At 43.7% G+C, this 16,370-nt stretch overlaps 1 protein-coding gene across 6 annotated transcripts in view; it reads left to right on the top strand.

The window, feature by feature from the left end:
• Positions 1-16,370, top strand: part of RERE (arginine-glutamic acid dipeptide repeats) — a 155,886-nt gene that overhangs the window by 35,874 nt on the left and 103,642 nt on the right. For all 6 annotated transcript variants that reach the window (XM_027882467.1, XM_027882466.1, XM_027882462.1 and 3 more), the window contains exon 3: positions 1,754-1,824. In XM_027882467.1, coding sequence (XP_027738268.1) covers positions 1,754-1,824 — 71 coding nt within the window. The remainder of the gene's footprint in view (positions 1-1,753; positions 1,825-16,370) is intronic.

The following is a 16,370-nucleotide window of genomic DNA, read 5'->3' as shown; positions in this document are numbered from 1 at the left end:
TGAGTTTTGGTGGATAACGTGAACGCATCCATCAGTGTTCTCCTTTCTTAGGGGGGGACATTTTTCCAGGTGCTATCATTCAGGACACAGCTTTGCACCTGGATAAACTCGTTTCCTTATCTGTGTGGCCTCTGTTGCTTCGGAGATGTCTTAACTGGGTGTCATCGTTGTTTTGGGGCTTGGCAGGCAGCCAGCAGAGCCTCCCTTAAATGCAGTGCAGAGAGAGGCTTTATCCATGGGAGATGCCACATTCCCTGATTTTTTTTTTTTTTGTGCCAGTCGTTTCACAGGGATGTTCAGCTGTTTGTTCTGCCTGCTGTGTGATAACACACTCTGGAAATGAGCCTTGCAAAACTGAGAGATTAAGGGGAGGGGGGGAAAAAAAATAAATCTAAATCTTGGAAGTTGTGGCGTTTTCTGTATCAGCTTTTCATGAAGGGACTCCCCAAAACTTAAACCAGAGGTGGGATAGGATGGAAATGGATGGGATGCTGAGCAGTTTGAGGGAGTGGAGATTTGTCTAAATGGAATGATTAGCCAAGGAAGTCCGAGGGATAACACAGGGCTGCAGGAGCACTTTGATGTGGTTAAATTGCCACAGCTCCCCAGTGAGCTGCATTGAATCAAACTGCAGCAGGGTGTTATAAAACTCTGAGATTTTGGAGTTTTTCTGTAGAAATATTAAAAAAAAAAAAATCATGGAAACCCATTCATGGGATAATGGTGCTTTTTGTGTCTTCTGTGGTTTGAATATCATTTATTTAAATGTATATCAGAAGGGACACAATGACTGTCCCTTGATATTTGTTTGGCTTCCACTCTGAGACTTGGAGGTTTTTCTGCAGAAATGTAAAAAAAAAAAAAAATCATGGAAACCCATTCACAGGATAATGGTGCTTTTTTTGTATCTTCTGTGGTTTGAATATCATTTATTTAAATGTATATCAGAAGGGACACAATGACTGTCCTTAGATACTTGCTTGGCTTTGGGAGCAGCATCTTTGTTGTTCAGCGGGCTTTGTGCGAGTTTTCTGATTTCTAAGGTCATTATCATTAATCAGGCACTTGGTTCCCATCCCTGCCGTAATTCTATTCCAAAGGCACTGCTTTTGTTGTAGTTATTGCCGAGCCTGTTTTTAATACAACAGCCCTTATGTTACAGCAACCTCGGAGGGTCCAGTTGTCAAAAGCAAACAAAAATAATTACTGTGTTTCTGTCATGTCAAATGTAAGTGGAGAAAGCCCAGGCCTTCCCCGAGGTAAATCTAATTTACTTTGCCGAGTTTCAGCTGGGATTGGTTGCCTTGGTTTTCTTCACAATTAGAAGAGGAAAAATATGTTAGTGCCGGGTTTTTAATGGCAAACTGACCACACCAGATCTGATTAGTTCCCTGTCTTATTTTGATCTGGTTCACGGACTGTGACCTGGTCATTGTTATTAACTCAATCCAGGGTGGGCTTTAAATTACTTTCTTTTTGTGTTTTGGTTTTGTTTTTTTTTTTTCCCCCCCCTCAGCAAAATGTCTAATTCAAATCAAAGTTAATTTTTGTGCGGTTAATTCCCTTATTTATCACCATAAATAGTTTCTATTCTTAGAGCAGGCTCGGAATAAATTAACATGTTATGCAAATGAAACGGTGGTTCTTTCGAGCCTTACTCTGTGTTTCAGTTTTATCCTGTTTTTTATGCTCTTTCTTGGAGGTGCAGAAGTTAATTCCCAATTATTTTTTTTAACATCTTGTTTCTTTCAAGATTGCGTTTACATCGAAAGCCGCCGGCCGAACACCCCCTATTTCATCTGCAGCATTCAAGACTTCAAACTGGTAAGGAACATTTTCACATCTCCCTTTCCCTGCCCCAGTCACCCGTTGAGGTGCTGATATTTCTTAGCCTGTGGTAGCTCCTTCTGAGTAAACCTTTCCCTCCAGTGAGTGACCAGCTGGATTGGGAAAACCGCAAATTAACATTCAAGAACACTTTGAGCGCTTTGTTCTTTGAACCTGCCAAGTCAGGGGCCTGTGTGAGAAGTTCCTTTTCACCTGTTCTCTCTTCCCTCCCCATTTGTTTCTCTGAGGAGCTGTTGGATTTGTAGTTTCCAGGTTAAGCCCCCACTTGTCCCACTCCTGCACATCAGCAGGTGCTTTTGTGTCCCATTGGAATTCCAGGGGCAGAGTTGCCATTCTGGGCCATGAGTTGCTGCTGAGTTGCATTAATTGGTCAGGATAATTAATAACAAAAACTGAAGCTTCTCTTGTCTGCCTTGGGCTTTAGTACCATGAGCTGAAGCTGTTTGCAGAACTATGGGAAGTGTTTTGCAGTGTGTTTCAGTACCTTTACCTTTTTTCTGGAGTGGTTTCTCTTTACTCATGTTTTCAACAGGCAAAGGACTTGGCCTGAGGTTTGCTGGCAGTTTTGAATAATTTTTGACCTGGAAACAGTGTCCCTGTTTCCTATTTATTTTTGCTTGCTCAGAGTTCTTTAATTTCTCTGTTAGTTTTTTTTTTTCTTACTGACATGTAATGCATAAACTCATAAAAATGACAAAAAAGCTCTTGACAGGGATAAAAGCAAAAGTAAGTGTGTGTGTGTGATTCTTGATTCTACTGTTGGGGGAAAGGGAAGATGAACAGTGGAAAGGACACTTGATTCCTCTACTAGTGTGAGATACCAACAGGAAAACAGTCTTGTTTTGCCTTCAGCTAAATATGTCAAGTGAAGCAGAGGAGTTCAAGTCAACAGCTTTGAAATGTCGCCTGCTAATTAAACACATTATTGAGCTGCTTGTCAGAAAATAAAAGTTTTGTGGCTGACTGTTTGAGTCTGAGCCTGTCCTTCCTGTGGTTCTGGGTGCAGCTCAGGTGCCAGCAGTTGAGGGTGGTGTTTTAGAACCAAAGGATGTAAAAAATTTAAAAATAAAAAGAGCAGTCAGTTAAAAATGACGCAGCACTTGTGTGCTGTCCTGAGGATCATTTTGGGGATGAGACAGGAGTACCATTCAGCTCCATTCTTGAACTAAACTGAGGTTTAACTTGCTTTTCATAATAATATCTTAGATAATAATAATTAGATGTGATTTTTTTTTTTTTTTTTAATTCCAGAACTAGAAACTGGTTCTGTGAAGTTTGGCAGTTTATTCCTCTCGAGTGTTCCAGATAACTCATAACCTGATGAAGTCACACAACTACAGCAGCAGATGTTGTAAACAATTTCAGAGCAGTTGTATTTCAGTGTTTCAACCTTGTGTCTTGGAGAAGGCTGTAATTGTTTTTCTTTGCAGTTCTGGCAGGTGGAGTGGTGTGTTTTGATGCATTAGTTTATCCTTCCATCACAAGTTTCTCTTGACATTAAGATGAATCAGCTCTATTAAAAATTATATTAGAGGAGTAGCTCTTTCCCTTTCCTGAGGAACGATTCCACTTCACCAAAGGCCCTAAAATCCTCGTGAGGGAGCTTCACTGACTGCTAATTTCTCTTTAATCTGTCTCTGTTGCCATCCTGTGTTACAGAGATTGGCTTTTCCCTCTGAGGTGTGTTAGTAGTTGTTTTAGGACAGGGCAGGAGGAGCAGCAGACGTGGTTCCCAAGCACTCAGATCAGCTGGAGGAGCACAAACAGCTTTCTGGATCTGTCTCTTTGAGTAAAAAAAAAACAAATGATGCCTTGAGGTTGGCCATGTGAGGAGCTGTGAAATGATTCGATCAATCCACCTTAACTGTGCTGGAAAGTTGCTGGTTTATTTTTACCCTCAGCTACTGAAATGTGTGTGAATGTTGACTCTTGGAAGCACAGCTGCTTTCTCTTCTCCTTACGGAAAACGTTGGGGTGGCAGGTCGCATGAAAAGTGTAATATGCCATAAATGCCTTTTCTTTGTTTGCTTCACTTCACAGTTTTGAATTATTGATACACTTTAAAAGTGGAATTGCCATAACCTGCCAGAAGAGTATGAGATAGTTGTCTGTATTTAAAAAAAAAAAAAAAAAAAGGCAACCAGGAAGTTACTGGATTATTTCTTCCCTACTGATTGGGGTTTGTGCTGTCTGTGTCCCAGAACATTTTATTAATCTCTCTTTAGTGCTAATTCATTTTCTCTGGATTAATACTATCCTCTTTCAGGATTCAAGGCCAGATTATTCTTAAGGACTTTGATTAGGAACAAAACTGTGGTGAAGCAACGCTTAAATCTTTGGTTGCTTTCTTGCCTTACGTGTTTTTGGTTGGTTTATCAGTTCCTTCTCTCGTTGCTGGGACTCAGTATTTGATGTCAGTTGTGGGATTTGCTCTCCCTCCTCCACGGGGCAGCTGAAGGAGTGGTTGGGTTCAGGTGATCTCCTGTAAATCTGGACTGTGCAAGGTCCTGATCAGCTTTAGAGCAGCTTTTCTAACTTTGTTTTTTGCCTTGGGAAGCACTTCTTTCCCTAACTTAAGCCCGTGCCATCCAGCTTACAGTGACAGTTAGTTGAAAAATAGTGGTTTCAGAAATAAGAAACAGCAAAATGTAACTGGGATGCTGCAAGGTGTGGATAAAGCCTGGGAGATGGCCCAGGAATGTGCCTTTAATGCTTCCCTGACATTGACTGTTGAGCAAATGGAAGAATGAGGGAAATGGTGTTTGGTAGAGCAGCAGAACTGGGATCATTAACATGTGGTTCAGGGTTTGCTTACTGCAGGATATTTTGTTGTTCCAGAACAATCTCACAGCTCTGGGATTTAAATTACATGGGCGAGTCAATGAAATGAAAGCAGTTAATGCTTTGGTGCATTAAAAAAACATAAGTTTCTCTGATTGTTTTTTTGCCTTTTTTTTTTTTTTTTCTTCTGTGAGAAAATGTTCAGGTTGTTTACATCAAGAGTTGTCTCCTTTATGTCAATCTGCTGCTTTTCCCTCCGTTCTGCAATGAAACCAGTGCAGTTTTTAACAATGCAGTCGTTCCCACGGCCGACCCGCTGCTGTCAGAAATGCAAATTCCCTGCTCATCAGAAAGTTGTGGCAGCGTGCTTTTTGTTCACTGTAATTTGGCACGAGTCAGAAACATCTTTAAAAAATCTACAGCCTTCCTGAAGTATTCCTTAAATACTCTTTGGTGCTACAAATACCTTGATCAAAGCACGCGTGGCGGAGGAGCGATGACTGAGTCATGTTGTAGTTGGCAGTGGAGAGGAAGTGAACAGGGGTGAATTGTCTGCAGACCTGCAGCTTTGAGCTGTTAATAATCCTGAAATAACTAACAGGGAATCAAATGCTGCTTCATTCCCCCCCTCCCCTCCCCTCAGTGCTAATTTTTCCAGAATTGATACGATCTCCACTCAGTCCGTGGAGCCCTTCAGAGCAGGGCCTGGATTTAAACCAGTTATTTTATCCTGTTATTGTGGGCTCTCCATTGCACTCTGAGCTCTGCTAAGAATAAATCAAACCTGGCCAAAATCACTTTGATCTGCCGAGTTCCTGGCAGAAGAAACGGATCTGGAATTTCTGGAGGAAATAGCGAAGGATCTGCTGGGCCAGTCGTGTTTATCACTCGCACACCAGTGCTTTGTGCTGCCTCCTTCCACCTCCCAAAACCAAAACAAGTCCTTTCCCCCCCTTTTTTAACTGAAGAATGCCATGTTTTGAAATTAGAAGGTTTCATTGCTTTTTTTTTTTTTTTTTTTTTTGGATCAAGCCACTGGAAGAAACAGATTTTTATTCTCTTGGGCCTGAGGATATTGTTTCATAGCTAGAAGTTTTTTTTTTTATTAAAGAGTAGTATTTAATGGTTTCCTTTTGTAGTTTAAGCCTTGACAGATTCTTTGCATTACAATCAGTGTATTATAAACACTGAAGTTTCCCTTTGTCTCTTTGTTAATGGTTAGCAAGTCCTAAAACTCAGTCCGTTCTCTTTATCTTAATTAAAATGTTGATTGTTGGTTACTTCCAGATGATGAAAATACACGATTAAAAACTGAGCTGACTGACTTGGATGAGGAAAAACCCCACCAGAGAGGCACGGGGAGGTGTTTGAGGAGTTCTTTAAGGATATGTTTAATTTAACATGGAAACTCTGTGAACCTGCTGCTGCGGGCAGGGACTGTCTGTCACCGGCCAAACCCTGTCCTGGTGAAGTGCTGTTCATGATAATATCCCAACAAAACCGTTCTCCTCACCTTAAATAGCCAGCTGCTGGCTTAAACATATGATGCAACAGCAGTAATTGCATTTCAGATAGGAATATATTAATTATGTAGTGCATCTAAACCCCTGCGTACCCAGCTTTGATTACACGTCTCGATTTAAATATCAAAAGTGGTTCAGAGCCAGGGCTGGTGGAGATGGGTTTATCTGCATGCAGAGATCAGCAGGAAAATAAGATGACTGAATATCAGTGTTTTGGGAGAAAGGAACAAAAAGCACAGTGTGGAACTTGCCTAAGCCTGGACTTCCATCCCAAGGAGGAGTTGGGAGGTTTGAAAACGTGGCTGACCCTGCAACGTTATGGGTATGAGTGTGAAGTGCTGATTAATCTACTGAAACCAAGGCAGTTCCAGCTTGACTTCTAAGCTGAAAGGGGAAAAAAAAGACACATCCAAAACGAAAGGGAGTGGGGAACTGCCATCCAGAAGTTTATATGCTCTTTCTCTGGGATAACAAGTAGAGGTTGAAGGGAGAAGCAAAGAAAACAGGAACAATAAAACCACGGGGTGATAACTGACAGCTCTGGCAACAACAGGACGACTCAGACCGTGCTTTGAGCTAATTTATAGAAATAAAAACAGATCCTGCCAATCCACCCTCTGATCCTGACATTTAAACCTTTCTTGGGATGAATTTCCAGCTCGGAGAAATTAAGTCCAAACCACCTTTTTCAAAGGTTTTCCCCATTTTCCGGAGAGAGCCGGAGCCCAAACCAGCAGATGGATTTCAGGAGCACGCTCCTGCTTTCTCATATTCTGCCTTAATTCGATGTCACATTTCAAATGCTAATGGGGCCCCACTTTGAATCTGAGCATCAGAGAGCAACTTTGAGCCAGAAAAACGCCGAATTTGCCGTACAAAAGCGAAACATTATTAATTGTGATGCCGCTGCCCTTTGTGCCCGTGTGTTTATTTGACTGAAGCATCTTGACTGTGGAGCTTTCTCCTTGAAGCCTGATTTGAATGGAGTACACAGCTGGATTGCCCCAGGGCCTTGTAACAATTTATAGTCTGGATGGAAAGGCAGAAGTGCATAAAAAGACAGTTGTGAAACGCCGCCAGTGCCCTGTAATAGAAAATCTGTGTACAATGACCTTGTCTGGGTGGGCCTGTGGGATCATTCCACTCTGATCCAAAGGAGTGTAAAATGGCAAGTACTGCATCTCACCTGGAATAAAGGAAGGTGGGGGGGAAGGGGAAAAAAGAAATCAAAAGAAATTTGTTTTTCTCAATTATGCGGTATCTGCTCTCCCTGTCCTTTGCATTCCCCCTGCATATAAGGCCTTTGCATTTTAGCAACCCTGGTAAATTTACATCTGTTATTCTCTGCGCTCTTACAGGAGCTGCTGGGTTTGAATGCAAATATCTGGGCGAGGTTTCTGTAGCCACAAGCATTTATGTATTTAAAAGCCTCGTTCTGTTTGCAGATGAATTGATGTTCTGTTCCTGAGCTGCAGCTGAATTAATTCGTGGCAAATTTTTTCCTGGCCAGTTACGAGGCAGCACGACCTTCCCTTTTTGGTTGTGGAAAAAAATGCTGATTGATATAGATTTTTGCTTCTCCAAATTCATTTCTCCTTCTAGAGTCAAGAAAAGGCAGAAAGATTTTTATTTTTTTTTTTCCCCTCCTCCAAATCTTTGCTAAACCTTTTCAAGGCCAGGTTGGACAGGGCTTGGAGTGACCTGGTCTAGTGGAAGGTGTCCCTGCCCACGGCATGGGGGTGGCACTGGATGGCCTTTGAGGTCCTTTCCAACCCCAAGCATTCTGTGATTCCACGATTCTGGAAGTGTGTGCTCAGTCCTGCCTCAGCACAGCTCATTTTGCTGCTAAAGGGCTGGAACAGACTTGCTAATAAGAGCCAGACGAATGAGACGTTTGAAGGAGCGCTGAATTATTTAAAATAAAAAATTTAGCCTGCAAATGAGATTGGCTTTTATGTCTTAATGTGAAGCAGATTGAAAGGCTGCTGTGATTACAGAGGGGCACATGTGGGGTGGGAGATTAGTGTGGAAGTTGTGGGTACGGGGGCTTTGAAGGAAGTGGCGAGGAATGATGAAGAATCAGAGGTGACAGTTTAAGGATTGCATGGCAGGAGCTGCACAGTGATTAAATTCACTGATGCTGTCACTGAGCCGTAAGGCTGGAGATAACATTCTCTCCCAGTGCTGAAAACAAGAATCAATACAAACTCCTTGACAGGGGCTAAATTATTAAATAGAGCCTTCCTTACAATGTTTCATTATCTGGGATTTACCTCAGCTGGTGATTTGTCAGCAGCGCAGAGAAGATTTGCTGGGCATTTCATATTGAAATAATTCCAGATGCATATGAATCCATTTTGATAATTCCCTTCCTTTTTACCTCTGGATGTTCCCTTTGGTTCCCACTGCCCAGATGCCACTTGGAATCCTCACACGGATACCGAGCTGGGGCTCACAGTGAGGTTCGTCACACACATGTAAAAACAAATTATTTTGAGTCTAACAGGCTGTTCTTTAAGCACTGAGTTGATTTGCTGCTCTCAGTTAAATTAGCAGGGCATTTGCCACATCTCTCAGGTGAGTTCAGGACTGAAGGAAGAGCCATGAGGCTGCTCTCTGGATTTATGGCTGTTGGAGTCTCAGTGGACTGGGCTGAAAAATAGAGCAACGTTCTTTTTATTTGGTGGTATATCTTGTGGAGGCAGGAGCAGAAACCATCAATTCTGGGGCAGCTAAACCAGCGTGTTTTGCATTCCCAAGGTGCTCAGGGCTGTGTGGAGACACTGCATTCCGACTGGGCAAAGATCTGTAATTTCATCAGTGTCGTTATCTTGTCAACTGAAGGATGTTTAGCATTTTTGGGACTTGTTTGGGGTTTTTTTTTTTGAGTGGCTTTGATAGTGTCATGCACTTCAAATAATTTCTACAGAGAGCTGCAATGTTATGTCACGAGTTACATCATTGTCTTTTGGGAATGGGAGAGAGAGTGCTCATATTGGGAGGGTTAAAACAGATGGGAGCATTGTTCAGAAGAAGGATTAAACAGCTGGGAAGTTAAGACTATATGGTATGTTTTTTAGTGCTCAAATCCAGCTCTTGCTCCATTTCCTTCCATATGGCCTGGATCTTTGCAGTTGGCATCCAGACCTTAGGGACTACAGAGAAAAACAAACAAAAACCCCTACAAAGAAAAACAAACAAAAAACACCCCCTAGAATAACCCACTGGGTTTTTGTTATGGGGGTTTTGATAGTCTGTTTGCCCCCCTTCTTTTCCCCTTGTTTCCCCCCTTCCTTTCCCCTGTTCCTTCCCCCCCTTTCCCTTTTTTCCCCCCTTCTTTCTTCCCTCTTTTCCCTTTCCTAATATGATTCCCCTCTTTGTTCTTGCCCCACTTGGCAATTCCCAGGCCCAGCAATCGGAATTTTCGTTGCTGGTTTGTCACCACACGAAAATGGAAAGCCTGTCTGGAGGCTGATGAGGATTCACCCCCAGGAAAAGCTCTGGAGCTCCTTCCCTGTGTCCAGCAGGAGATGCTGGAGCATCCCGGGTGTCCGTGTGTGCACCCTCGGAGGGAGAGGCCGGGCAGACAGGCCCTTAATCCGAGCTGACGATCCCTGTCAGCTCATTTCACATCACCAGATTGCTCCCATTCACTGCAAAGCTGGTTTATTTTGAGAGCCAACTTCTGTGTTTAAAAAAAAAAAAAGAGAGTTTTTAAAGGAGTGCAGCGGGACAGAAATGGGGCTGGATGTGGAATCCCACGCTGGGGTTACTGGATTGCAGTTGTGTTGCTTTTCCCTGATGTTTGTAAGGAGGGAAGCAGGAAGCACAACTGGTACAAGTTTCATTAGCACAACACCCACCCCCTTGTTCTGCTGGGAGCTGAGGGTGAAGGCAGATGTTGAGCAAACAGGGAAAAACAAGAATATACCAGCTGTGGAGTGTAACCCCGACTGCTTTTCCCATGCTGCGTTACCAGGAGGGATGTGTGGCTTATCAAGTTGTAGATAAGAACACCTTTAGTAGCAGTGGATTGATTGCAGGTACAGGAACCATAGGGTTCACTAACACCCCCCTGTATATTTGACTTGCCCATATTTGCAGAGTCTTCACCACCTTTTGCCTTTTTCCCCCATTTTCTTCTGTCTTGTTTCCTCCTCCTTACCCGAAGTAAACCTGTTCACTCCACCTGGTGCTGAGATAATTGACTGCTAAATAAATCATTACATGCCAGCTTGAAAACGTGGAGGGGGAAGAAAAAAAAAAATGTTATTTCTGGCTTTTAGATGAGAAAGTATCAAATTGTACATTAGCTGCGTTTTATGTAGCAGGAAAAAATGGAGATAGAATAAATTTAGCCATGTCCTCTAGTGTTGAACAGTGAGGGCATCTGTCATGTTTAATAATGCTTCTGACCTTTAGGATTATTGAAGTTGAAATTTTCTCTCTGGTCATTTGGGGGTACTTGAGCACTGTCAGATTTCTTGTGTCTCTCTGCTAAGCCTCCAAAGACACACTCTCATGCTTGGTAAGCTGGTGGAGATAATTCATTAAAGGAATTTGTTTTCCTGCTTTCAAAATGGTTTCCTTAAGGAATGTGAAATGTCAGCGTGGTCACTGAATTTTAGTGTGTGTCCCATCCCTCACCATTGCTGCAGCCTCACTGATGGGCTTTGAATTGCTCTGCCAGGTGATGATGATGATGATGCTGCTCTTGGGAATATAAAATGCTCAGAGCAGCACGTGGAGCTGTAGGACACAATAAACATCCCTCTGCCAGCTCCCCAAAGTGATACCTGTGCTGGTTTTGGTGTTATTCCAGCTGGGAACTGTCACAATAGCCGTGGTGTGGGACAACTGAGATGCACCAGCACCTCTGCTGAGCCCTGTTAGGCTGCTTCGAAATAAAACCTGGGCAGAAAAGAGTGATGTAAATATGTAAACCAGGCACCTTTGGCTGTTCCAGCTGCACTGGAGAAAGGGCAGTCGAGCTGTGGTGTGGGAACCCTGTGGAAAACATTCCTGAGACTCCCTACCTGAAGTTTGTGGGCGAGATGTCTATGCCAGCAGTGTGTGGCTGAGGGTGGGAGGTGGCAACTGCCTGCAGTGTTGGCAGCCTGGGTACAGAAATGTCTCCACCTGCGTCTGTGTAGGCATGTGAGTGTAGTTCCTCCTTTCCTGCCCCATATGGAGTTGGCTGGACTCTCTCTTCCCGTTTTTCCTGGTTTCCTTAAGGTTTCAGGCCTTGGGGACATCCTGGGCTGGTGGCACACACGTGTGTTAACGGGCAGCTGCCCTTGCTCGTGTGGTTTTTTTCCTGCGCTGCCCCTGCTCTTGCTGGGGTGAGTGTTGTGTAGAGCAGTTGTGTTCTGGAAGATAAGGGATTGTTTGGCCTGTTCAGTAAATTTGGGGGTTGTACACCCACAGTGTGTCAGGAGCTGTTGGTTTTTGTGTGGATTAAAAAATGCTGGCAAAGGTGCGTGTTGTGCTGGTGAGAGGTGCAAAAAGGCTGGCATGTGGAAAGGAGGAGAGTGTGGATGCTCTTTGAACAGCTGGGATGTCTTCTGAGCTTGAGTGGCAGCAAAGGCAACATCTCCCCTTTTATAGGGCAGGGACTGATGGAGCCACTTAGGAAAACGCTTCAAGTCAGCTCCACCTTGTGACCGTCTGACAGAGCTTCAGATCTCCTGGCCATTCTGTTTCCTTCCCTGCAGAAGGCAGGCAGGGCTGTTCAGAGAGCAGGGCTGGGGGTTGGCAGAGCCTCGGAGTCACCTCTGTGTGAAGGAGGGAACCTGCGCGGGTCCCTGACTGGGACTCGGTGTGAGGAGAACGTCAGGATGTGATGGATGTGCATTTTTGACACTGTAGTCACTGAACACTAATCCGTGGAGAATTTGAACTTGTAATTTTGATTAAAGTGATTGATTTTAAATCAGCCTGAGTTCGTTTTGGGCCATTAGAGGGTATTTAAAAGGAAAATAACTTTAATTAAATTAGTGGCGTGTAAGCATCCTGCTCTGCTTTCTAAGCAGAACTTCTGGGGGTTTTAAAATCTTATTCCCTTCAGTTGTTTGTTGGCGCATTTTAAGGTTAAAAGCAATGCAGAGTTATTAAAACCAACACACTCGTCCTAAGCAAATCCTTAAACTTCGTTTGAAGCTTTTCCTTTGAGAGGTTATATTGCTGTGTAAAGCAATTCCTGTCCACCCACCTGTCTGTGCTGCTCACCCACCTCCTGTAAGGAATGCTGCACAAAGTGCTCCCCTTTTATTTGTAAAACATCCTCTTTTTTTAGGCTGTAAAACGTGCCTAAAACATTGAGTTTCCAGAAAGAATCAAATAAGTTAAGATAAAAGGCTATATATGTTTCGCTGCTGTGAGATGGAAAGCCATAATTTATGCTCTGTATCTCCCCCGTCGTCGTGATTAGTGACCCGAGGCTGTTGAACTTCCTCTTTATGGATTGGGAAAATGCTGTGACAGTTTTCAAGGGAATTGCTCTCTTTGAGTTTAAAGAGATGAAAATGGGTCTGCTAACAAGGACCAGCTTCAGTGTGTGCTTTCATATTCTTCGTGTTTAAAAAAAAAAAAAAGGGGGGGGAAAAAAAGACAAAAAAAAAAAAAGAGAAAAGGCAATTGGCTGCTTTGATACATGTGAACCCAAGGACCCTGCGAGGCAGAAGCTGCAGAATCTGGAATATCAGACAGTTCTGCAGAGTATGGCAAGGGATCTGCAGGAAGGTGTTCCCCCTTGGATGCTTTCTGGAATGTCTGAAAGACGCTTTCCCAAAAGGGAGCTGCTGTTTGCTGTTGGGTTCCCCGTTCTGAGGTGCTCCAGTGTGTCACGTGCTGGTGTTGCAAAATAATTCCTGAACCCAGGAGTTGCTGATCCGGGAGGATGATGGTCAGACTGTGGTTTAGTGCTTCCCTGCCTCAGCTGGGGCAGAGCTGTAAGGAAACACCTGTAAATTGTATCCTGATTCCAGTGCCCTTCAGAGGGATTTCCTGCACCCTCATCTCATCCAGTGTATAAACTGGGGGAATTTTGAGGTAGTTTGGACCTTTTTAAGCTAAAAACTTCACGCTCTGAAGTGCAGAATTCCACAGAGTGGTGAAATGCCTTCATAAATCTTTCTCTGGAGGCTGCAGCTGTTGCGGTGTGTGCAGCGTGGGGTGGAACCTGCTCCCTGCACTCCATCATCTTCCCTGCTCTTTGGGAAGGGCATGTCCCTGGAACGGGCTCCATTCCCCACGTGTTGGCTGTTCCTGGTGCCAGAGGGGCCTGATGGATACCTGTGCTTGGTGTTTGATGTCGATGCTGAACGTGGAGGGGCGATTAAACCAACGGGCTGTTCGTTACCGAAGACATTGGGCCAGGAGAATAAACAGCTGGGAGCATATCTGGGGCATTCCTGCTTTGGAAAGACATTAACTGCACAGTAAATATTTAAATTCCAGCTAATATTGCATTATACCACAGATGAATTTATTGCTGCACTCATTGGAAAGCACTTGTAGGACAAGTGCTGTGCCTTGCAATAGTTCAAGCGTGGGGAAATGGATTTGGATTTGTCAGTGTTGCTTGTGCCAGTGCATGAATATTCTGTTTTATTCCACTTTGCTAAGGTACTGAACACTCAGTGAGGCCTCTGAGGGTCAGGTTCCCAGAGAGATGTTCCAGCCAGAGCTGCAGACAATTGCACAGGCTTCTCAAATGCGTGCTCCAACACTGATTTAAATGTGTTTCTCCCTTTAACGTGAGTGTCGAAGAGAGGGAGAGCTCCTAATTTTACTGCATAATCTCTAACACTTTAATTTTTCCCAAAAGAGACTCTTCCTGCTCAGCAGTTTGAAGAACTGAGTTGGTGGAGATGTTAAAAACAATCTTCTGAGCCCTGCTGAGAAGCTGGCATTTGTCAAGAGGAAGCTGATCTAAATCATGAGCTCCCTCTAAACCAGTCAACCCAAATTTTATACGAATTTCCTGAATAACTGGAGGATTTCGGAGGCAGGAGCCTTTGAACTGGGCAAAAAAAAAGGGCTTCCATCCAGTGCCTCCAGTAATAAAGTAGATTAATTTGAGTTCTACATGAGGACTGAAGGGTTTCTGGAACTACTGGTTGGCCTCGAAGTGTTCTGCTGCTGGATCTGGGACCGAATTAACACCTTGACTCCTTGAAATGGGAGCTATTAGTGGCTTCATTTGTTAGAGCTGTAATGCTGTGACGATTATATTGCCCAAGACAAATGATTAGCCTTGGAATTATATGTTAGCTTGGCTGGCTGTGTTCACTTTAATCCCAGCCAGAGTGCAGATGGTGTCCATGACATGCACTGTGTGTTTAAAAGCTGTATTTCTGTGTCTCCTTTTCTCGTGGATCATCTTACTTGTCTGTATGTTTGTGCTTTCAGCACCTGAGAAAAGGGTTTTTTTTTTCCCTTTGTATCTCTCTCTCCCAGCTTTTCCTTTGAGCATTTTTCTTTTCCTAGCAGGTAAATGGATCCATTTTATTCCCAGTGTAGTTATTTCTGATTTTAGTGTTTTCAATATCTGGCTATTTCCAGATGAATGGAGCCCATCTTTCCAATCTCCGGGTTCAGATTAGATTGCAGCCTGTGGAGCTGCTGTGGGGGATGTTTATTTAGTGCTGATTTACATATAAATACAAGGAAAAAACCCCACAAAGCCTGGTGCTGCTAATTCTACCTATTGACATCAGGGCACACAGCAACAATCTGTATTAGAAATGTGGGATAAGAGACAGTTGTATCTTCTGCAACTTGACACTATTTTTTTTTTGATTCCTGTTTTGTTTTCTTGATTAGCTGCTCTGGTTGTTGCACACTAATTACTGACAGTGTTTTTATGAGGGCTGTGTCATGCCCCTGTTTATCAGACACTGCCTGAACACCCTCACATGAAGCACGTGTAGAAAGCTGATTTTTGGGTGGTTTTTTTCTGCTTTAAAACCTTGGTTCGTTCTGTGACACACGTTTGGTTCTTAGAGGATGTAAACACTGAACTAACTGCCCATTTCATAAGCAAATTACATCCTCCGAGGAGCTGCACAAGGAAACATTTACTTTCCAGGCATTTCTTTTCCAAACACACTTTGTTTCCTGATGGGAACAGCATTGGCTTTTGTGGTGAAATGGCCAAGTCATGGGATCTGGCTAATCAGTCTTTATTTATTTTTTTTTTTCCCTTTTTCTTTTTCCAATTTCAACCCCCAGCCTGTTTGCAGAGGTGCTTTAATTTTTCCTGCCATAAAATTCCCCTGCCCATCAGGCGATATTTTAACAGCCCCTGTGACTGTTCAAACTCCGTGCTGGGTTTGCAGAGCAAACCCTCTCCTGATTGTTTTATCCTCCAGCTCTTGGCATGTCTTTGTTCAAAGGTAAACCCCTGAGTGGGATGGTAAAGAAAATGTGGCCTCTTGATATTTAAAAGGTGAGAAATCTATTTAAACTGTGTATGATGGCTTGGAACAGCCCCAGAGCCGGGTGTGCTGCTTGTGTTAATAGAAGTGATAAATACTGCAGCTGGTGGTGCTCAGCAATTAGATTGGAGCTGTATATGCCATAAATGACATTTAATGGCAAATGTCAGGCATGGCCTGAATGGTGTCTTCATTTCAGCGTGGCACTTCTTTGGGATGATGCTAAAAAAAAAAAAACACAAACAAACCTGAATGGAATTTAATTACCAGAGCACGTATTGGATGATTAGTTAAGTGCATTTGTGATACCATTAGCTGTAGGTGGCTGTTTGCTGTTCCCTGTGTGGTGGGAGCACAGCAACAGAGATGCTGGGGAGGGTCCCTGTCCCTCCAAATTTCCTTCTGTGGGAAAGGCATAACCTGTAATCACAGTGGATTTGGGAGAGGCAGCGCAGGTGAACACACTGGGATCAAAAAGCACTGCTTATTTATTGCTTTTTCTTGCAGTGATTTGAATTGCAGCCTGGCAGTGGCTCCTCACCCCCGTGTCTGCCCTGCAGGGCCTTTGTGATATTTGCAGAATCCCAGCAGAGAGGTGGCATCTCCACAGCTTCACCCCTGGAGAGCACACACAGAGGTGCAGCAGCTCTGGGGTGTTGAGAGGGATCTTCATCAACACACAGGAATCCCACATCAGGTGGAGGAGATGTGGTTTGCTCAGGCACAAATGGGTTGGACCCAACTGGCTCTGCTTCCCCCCCTTGGGAACCTGCGAGGG

Source organism: Empidonax traillii, unplaced genomic scaffold, assembly GCF_003031625.1.
Source record: "Empidonax traillii isolate 1590-97213 ecotype Southwest subspecies unplaced genomic scaffold, ASM303162v1 scaffold106:size2091409, whole genome shotgun sequence".
NCBI lineage: Eukaryota > Metazoa > Chordata > Aves > Passeriformes > Tyrannidae > Empidonax > Empidonax traillii.
The sequence above is the reverse complement of the archived record's forward strand: the minus strand, read 5'-3'. Positions and strand labels throughout refer to the sequence as shown.